The sequence below is a fragment of the Triplophysa dalaica genome, chromosome 13, assembly GCF_015846415.1.
Source record: "Triplophysa dalaica isolate WHDGS20190420 chromosome 13, ASM1584641v1, whole genome shotgun sequence".
NCBI lineage: Eukaryota > Metazoa > Chordata > Actinopteri > Cypriniformes > Nemacheilidae > Triplophysa > Triplophysa dalaica.
Window position 1 is genome coordinate 12,447,792 of NC_079554.1, and position 7,818 is coordinate 12,455,609.

General features: G+C 34.5%; 1 protein-coding gene across 1 annotated transcript; it reads left to right on the forward strand.

Moving 5' to 3' along the window:
• The first annotated feature begins 523 nt into the window (after positions 1 to 523).
• Positions 524 to 5,807, forward strand: LOC130434345 (cytochrome P450 2J2-like). The gene is made up of 9 exons (XM_056764449.1): positions 524 to 715; positions 897 to 1,059; positions 1,968 to 2,117; positions 2,222 to 2,382; positions 2,704 to 2,880; positions 2,964 to 3,105; positions 3,207 to 3,394; positions 4,475 to 4,616; positions 4,857 to 5,807. Exons 1-9 carry the CDS (start codon positions 524 to 526, stop codon positions 5,027 to 5,029), a joined length of 1,488 nt encoding a protein of 495 aa, XP_056620427.1. The 3' UTR covers positions 5,030 to 5,807.
• Positions 5,808 to 7,818: the final 2,011 nt, after the last annotated feature.

Here is a 7,818-nt window from a genome sequence, read left to right on the forward strand (position 1 = left end):
GCGACACTACAATGACTATTTCACATATAGCTTTTAGCTCCAACTCAACTGTTTGAGATCAGATCCGTCTGACTCTTGTCCTTTATTTTGTTATTTTTCAGATTATGCTGAAGTAAAGATCGATATGAATTCCTTTGTATATATAGCCGGTTTTTATATTTCTCATTTTTTAATTAAGAAATTGTTACATTGAGTAAGTGTAATTGTATTTATATGTATATAGGCTATAACATATGATAAATAATTATTGCATTATTTTAACGTTTTTATTGTTTTGATTAATGTTTTCTTTACGTGTTCTATCTGTATCTTGTTAAATTGAATTAGTCAAATTTAGTTAAATATACATATATATATATAAATATATATAACACGTGATTTTAGATTTATTTGCATTGATCCATGCGCTAACGTTCCCAGAACGTTCTGAGAAGCAAAAATTGTTTGCTGGGATGACGCCACAATTTCAGGAGGAGCTATAAATATTTGGACTGGACACAAATTGACCAAATACTTGTCAGACATGGACCTGGTGCACTTTTACGAGTGGATTGATATAACAAGTGTTTTATTATTTTCGTGTGTATTTATATTATTGAGTGATTATATAAGAAATAAACCGCCAAGAGACTTCCCCCCTGGACCCTGGTCTTTGCCTATTATTGGAGATCTTCATTATATAGATCACAAGAGGATTCATCTCCAGCTGGCAAAGGTAATTTCAACAATAAATCTGACTTATGGTTTTACCTCCGGACATCTGTGGAAAGGTGATGTTCAGCATGAAAACAAAAATTCAAGTAATTAAAATGTCAGCTTGTTAATACTTAACACGAAAAAATTGTCTGAATGCTATTTAAATAATGTGTATAACCACTATTTTTTATACTTTTCAGTTTGCAGAAAAGTACGGAAACGTTTTAAGCGTTCGCATTTTCGGGGCAAGATTTGTTGTGTTGAACGGGTACAAACAAGTCAAGCAGGTGTATGTGCTACAAGGTGAAAACTTCACCGACCGCCCACATATACCTTTGATTTACGACATCTTTGGAGACAACGGTGAGTAACTGGTGGTGGTTCCCCGTTTCATTGCTGAGTTGACGACCCGTTCACAGGTTGGTTCAGGATAACCCCTTATTTCAATAACCCCGAGTTTCAAGTAGTTATCAGCGTTTCAACTTTGAATTTCTTTATTCTACTTTATAACGCATAAAATATCATTTTACCCCACTTCATTTATATAAGTACAAGTACTTTTTAAAGGGGTTTTTTACCCTTAATACACGAAAGGAATAGTTCACCCAAAAATTACAATTTTGTTATCATTTGCTCACCCTTCAATTGTTCCAAATTTGGATACATTGTTCTGCTATGGACACAAATTAAAATATTACAGTGACATTTTGTAACTGCAGCTGCTTTCCGACAAAAGACAAATCAGTGGTGACCCTAAACGGCTTTGTACAATTTTTCATTAAAATATATACATTTCTAACAACTGGAGGTCAAGCAAATGATGATACATTTTTGGGTGAACTCTTTGAAAAGCTACCACATTCTTGCTTTTAGGTTAAATATTTGAGCAAAAATACTTTAGTAAAATTTAGAGAAGTGCCAGAATTTTAATGCACTTAAGTAGGCCTATTTTATTTAGGAAATATGGTGATATTTAAATACACTCGATACAGTTAAAACACGTTGATAAAGTACAGATCACCTCTGAATATGGAACATTTAAATCTATTGATTTACAGCTGTTTTATTTTCCTTTTTGACTGTTTTATTGCATTAAAATGATGTTCAAGAGTTGCCTGATTTATTCATTTTTTTTGATGGAAAACATGTAGGAATCTTAAAATGATCTGAATATAATGTTTTAAATTAAAATATATACATTTCTTATTATTAATAAATTAAAATAATAATACAATATCATCTGTAAAATTAACACAGAAAGCTAATAACAGGTTTAGGTGCCTCCAGTGGTTATAAATGGAAGCAACAGAGGAGATTTGCTCTCTCAACACTTCGGAATTTTGGATTGGGGAAGAAAAGCCTTGAGCCATCCATACATCTTGAATGTTGCTTGCTTAATGAGGCCATTTCAAATGAGCAGGGTGTGTTCAAATACTTTTCATTAACAATTACATTTAATATTTTCTAAACAAATGTGGAATTGAAAGATTCCTTAACTTTACATTTATTTTGGTAACATTTCCAGGTAGACCATTTGACCCTCATATCCTGCTGAACAATGCTGTGTCAAATGTGATCTGTGTCCTTGTGTTTGGTATTCGATTTGAGTACAGCGACAATGAATTCCAGTCTCTGTTAAAAAAGATCACTGACGTGGCGATTTTGGGAGGAAACTTCTGGGATCAGGTGCAAATTATCTTATTTTTGCCATCAAATAGGTCAAAGTAGATACATAATGTTATTAGAAACAATATATACTTGGGTTGAATAAATTGTACATGTTACATTGCAACATTTAGAAAACAAAGTGTAAACATTGCATTGTTTCATATTAGTAATATTTATTTTTCTAAAAAAAAATAGCATAAGAAAGATTTATCCTCATCGTTTTTTTTTAGTTTCTAAAAACTGTATGAAAAATGAGCATATTAGTCGGTCAACTACCCACTTATAAACTTTATTTGTGCTAAGATGATATATTTATGTCATTTGTGCTTCTTTCTTTAGCTTTATAACATATTCCCACGGATCATGAAGCGAGTGCCTGGACCACACCAGAAAGTAATTGCTCTATGGAAGGAGGTGATTAATTTTGTGCGAGAGAAGGTGCATGCACACAGAGTGGATTATGATCCATCGAATCCTCGAGACTTCATTGACTGCTTCCTTGGTGAGATGGAAAAAGTAAGAAACTTTCTAGGGGATATCTAGGTGCTGTGTATTTTAAACAGATATTGCATTAAATGTCTCTTATTGATGATGTTTAGTGGCAACATGATACAGCATCTTCATTTGATATGGAGAACCTTTGCTCCTCTACACTGGATCTGTTTGTGGCAGGAACGGAGACCATCTCCACCACTCTGTACTGGGGTCTTCTCTACATGATCAAATATCCTGAGATACAGCGTAAAAAAAATAACAAAACATCTTGCTTTTTTACAGTGGTGTTTCTGGAGTAGCTTGTTAAATACTCTTTTTCCATGTGACTACTTTTATTGCATCTTTAGTAAGAGTTCAGGAGGAGATCGATCGTGTTGTGGGTCGGACATGCCAGGCATCTTCCTCAGACAGAGACAAACTGCCTTTCACCAATGCTGTCATTCATGAAATCCAAAGATTTGGAAATATTGTCCCATTAAATATGGTTCGGGCTGCTGTAAAAGATACCCACATAGGAAAATACTCTATACCAAAGGTGGGATTATATTAAAGTTTAAAGCACTGTATTGCTACGTCTGAATTCGCTCAGTCGTTCACTCATTCACTATTTCCCATATCAAATGCTAAATAGTCCACTATATGGGGAAGAAGTAAATGAAAATGAGTGAACAATTTCGGACACTGGCGTGATATACACTGTAAAACTTTGCTGTAGTTTTGCAGCAGTTTTTCCAGTAACTACCTGTAGATTGTATTACTTTACTACAGTTTTTTAATACTGTTTTTGATTTGAGTTAAACTTTACTTAAACCAAAATTTAAACACTTTGATTTTTGAAATTCAAAATGAGAAAGAAGAAACTGGTCTCTCTCATTACTGGCAATAGCACAGTAACAGCAAAAAATCACATTCTTCCTAAGCACTTTTGTCTAAATTACGATACATTTACATAACAAGAAAAGATATTTAAAAGAAAAGATATTTAGAACTAGGTAAGTTTATGTTTAAAACAAATTTGTAAATTAAATCTACAGTAAGTTACTGCCAAACCTGCTGCAAAACTACAGCAAAGTTTGTAATTGTATTCTGTGGTGCTTATTATTGTGGTAATATTTATTTTCATGTGGCATCAATGTTTTAGTGTATATTTAGCTTGAGTAAATTTTGAGCTTGTATCATAAATTACGATATATCAGTATATTCCAAATAAACAAAAACTGTAAAAATGTTCACATACTTGAAAAATTATTTTCCAATTGTCATTGTATGAAAATTTGATGATAGGGGACTACGTCTGGAACTTGGTTTGTTAGAACAGTATTAGTCATAAAAGACTAAACCGATCAAATGTACACTTCTCAAGTTTTGGTTGATTTGTATCTGTTATGTAAAACTGTTGTTATGAGCTCCGTGTTATGCCAGTACCTTGTAATTTCTGTGCATGAGTAATAATACCAAAATGTATGAATGTGAAAATATTTGTTGGTAATTGTATGGTAACCAAATAATTTGGTATTCGCATTTGAAACAGTAAAAATTAAAGCAAACACAACCTATATTATATTTATAAGAATGTGTTACATTGTGTTGTCATTCCCATGTTTTGGTTCTGTAGGGCACAGTGGTGATTGGCAGTTTGACATCAGTGCTGTTTGATGAATCAGAGTGGGAGACTCCTCACTCTTTTAATCCCAATCACTTCCTGGATGCTGAGGGAACATTTAGGAGGAGAGATGCCTTTATGCCTTTCTCTATAGGTACAACAAAACTCTTTCAAGACAAAGTTCCTATCCACAGAAAAACTACTTGCATTGCAAACAGTGAAGCTTAATTTTTCTCGTTGTGCCCAGGGAGGGCCCCAGGCAAAATCTTGTTAAGAGACCTTAAAATTAAAGGCCAGTATATACTAGTAAAGATGAGCAATGTGTATGTGTAAGCCAAATGAAAGGTGTTTTCTCTCACAGTAGATAGATTGTTTCGTTTTATCTGTTTTTTAGGAAGCAGAGTGTGTCTTGGTGAGCAGCTGGCGCGGATGGAGCTCTTCCTCTTTTTCTCTTCTCTGCTGCAACATTTTACATTTTCTTCAGCAGATGTGGAGCCCAGCCTGGATTTTAGAATGGGGACCACTCGAAGTCCCCAACCATACAAATTATGTGCAGTACCACGCTAAGTCCAACAATCCACAAATATATGTATTCATTTATTGTTTTCTGTCCTTTGAGACGTATTAAGAGAAAATCTTCATACAACATGCATTTTTAGTCATTTCATTCATATGTACTGTAATTTACATAATATTTAGTTAAATCCTCAAACAAGTCTGTTGCCTTTCTCTTAATTTTGGTTTCGGCAATGTTATAAATGAAGCCTTTTTAGTCAAAAAAATATAATGAAGTGATTCCCTTTAGACCAACATATAAAGCTTGTTCTGTTACTATAAGGATCATAGTAATGACCTCTGTGTGATCATAAGTGCCAGGTAAAATATACATTATTTTACTAGTGTATACTAGCATAAGCATACTAGTTTATGCTTAAATTTTTACATTTTTGTGATCGAAAAATAATTTAGTATTTTAGACATTAGTATTGCATCAGCTTGTTCAGCCAGAAAAAATATATAAAATAATATATTCACCTTCATTTTGATTAAATATAACGGCACTGGGTGTATTTTCAATGCTCTATTTCAATTTGCACATTTATAAGGGTAATGGAAACGCAGCTAGCGATTCAGATCCAGTTTGAACGAATCGGTTGAATGAATGATAAAATTATTAAAATCAGTACAATCATCATTAATGTGTAGTCATTCTCTTCCCTAACTTTGAGCAAAAGTGACTTATGGTGAGTTTTTGCATCACTTATGGCCAAAGCTGTATCCTTTCTAGCCACAACCATTACAGCCTGTTATTTAGGTAAAATCATTGTCTTCTTTGAGTAGGGTGATTTTTTTTATAACTCACCCGATAACTTATATTAAGCCTAAAAATTCTGCAAATTAGGTGCGTGGCAACTAGAGTGACAAGGGGTTTCAGAAAACCAGGCGTCTAAGCTCTAACCACGCCTCAGCTTTTGCCCATTTTCGATTATCCGGAAGTGACGCAAGATGCCAAAATGGCGACGAGCGCCTCCGGCTACGTTAGGCTTTATTTTAGGCCCTGTCCCAAATGGCGCATTTCATGTGGAGTTGACGTCTCGCCAAGTCTACGAGTCCGTTGAGTGTCCCATTTGTCTTTTTAGCGCTCAAGTAGGCTTGTCATGAGGAATCGAGTCACCCCTCGAATTCGGTCCCCTTAGGACCCCGAGTGTTTCTATTGGCTGAAAGAACGTCTATTTGGGTACTCTTTTAGCGCCTGATTGCAATTCTTACAAAATTACATTACGATACATGTCACTAGAACTAGAATAATGTATTTTACATCAAATACTTACTATGCTATTATGTATATGAGGCTGTAGGTAGTGAAATCAAACAAATATCGTTCTTACTGTTTTAGTTAGCTTACTTATCCACTACCATAGCATTATAGAACTACGTAATTAGCTAGCGCTTGCGAAAAAAGCTAGCCCTAGCATTACCCTACATTCACAAAAATGTGAATTTTGTACCAGTCGGGGTCCTAAAGGGGACCGAATTCCAAGGGGGGACTAGACCCCATGACACGGGTATTTGGGCCCTGGCCCAAATGGTGCACTTCATGGGGACTCGCTGTCTCGTGGACTAAATTGCGCGTGCTCGCCAAGTCTACGAGTCCGTAGGTGTCCCATTTGTCTTTTTAGCACTGCTCGATGAAGCCCGCATTGATGCAGACTCCACTGAAGCCCCCTACACAGGAATCCTTGCGAAAGGAGTGTCGTGGATGTCAGACATTTACGTAAACATGACGGATACATTTTTAAATGTATGTTTTGATCAAATTAAAAAATATTTATTGATTAGTTAGTTTTTCACATTATTGCTTATTTATTTTCTATTAAGACAGCTATTCAAGAATAAAAACGTTTAATGCAGTGTATTTTCTTGCTTTATTTCGATCTGAAATTACATACACAATATTGACGCAAATTTACTTATTAAAGGGATAGTTCAGCCCAAAACTCAGTTTATTTTCTCACCCTCAGGCCATCCGAGATTTGAACGTCATTTTTAATATCATTTTTCCTGCTCACTGTCATTTTTTCCTGCTCACCGGGAGACTGCATTCATTCATTTATTTATTTATTTATTTATAAATTAGATATTATTTATTAGAATGATCTTACTCGTTGTATAAACACCATGCACTGTGCTGTGTTCTAACTTATCTGTTTTTCCTGTTTGCCCCTGTAAAGCTGCTTTGAAACAATACACATTGTGAAAAGCGCTATATAAATAAACTTGAATTGAATTGAATTGAATTAATAAAATGAGCCATACTGTTCAGCCTCAAGACTCCCTTTCTGCAGGTGAAGCTTAACTACCAGACGCTGGTATGCCATCCGCCACCAAATATACAAGAAAAAGATTGCGATTGTATGCAGAGGCTGCACATTGTGGCTAATAGTATGGTATTGTTTGTATATTGTTCCTGTGGTTTTGTATTTTTTCATTGTGTCTGTTAATTGGAAAAGTAAAAAATAAATTAATAAAAAGCATCTTAATGTCTGTTGTGGTCAAATTTCAATGTTCAAAAAACTCAAGACCCCTCTAAATTTGGTGTATCATAACATGATAGAACACTTGGTGACCTTTGGGATTTTGACCTATGATATTTTGGAACTGATTTTTTTTCTTCTTTTTTTTAGGAAAAACAAACCTGTTTTTCAATCAACAAAATATCTTAAAAAAAATTGTGTGTGTGTGACTTTTTTTAGCAATAGTCTGCTAATTTTCTTCTTTGAAACGAGACCGACCGAAGGTATTCCAAACATTTCACGAGTTACAGCCATTTTAGTTCCAACAGTGCATTTGTGTAG

What these genes read in the sequence shown, in the direction of transcription:
- LOC130434345 (XM_056764449.1), top strand. Translation starts at nt 524, where the DNA reads ATGGACCTGGTGCACTTTTACGAGTGGATTGATATAACAAGTGTTTTA. An exon ending in GGCCATTTCAAATGAGCAGG is followed by an intron (nt 2,118 to 2,221) that starts GTGTGTTCAAAT and finishes TAACATTTCCAG; the next exon opens with GTAGACCATTTGACCCTCAT. An exon ending in GAAAATACTCTATACCAAAG is followed by an intron (nt 3,395 to 4,474) that starts GTGGGATTATAT and finishes TTGGTTCTGTAG; the next exon opens with GGCACAGTGGTGATTGGCAG.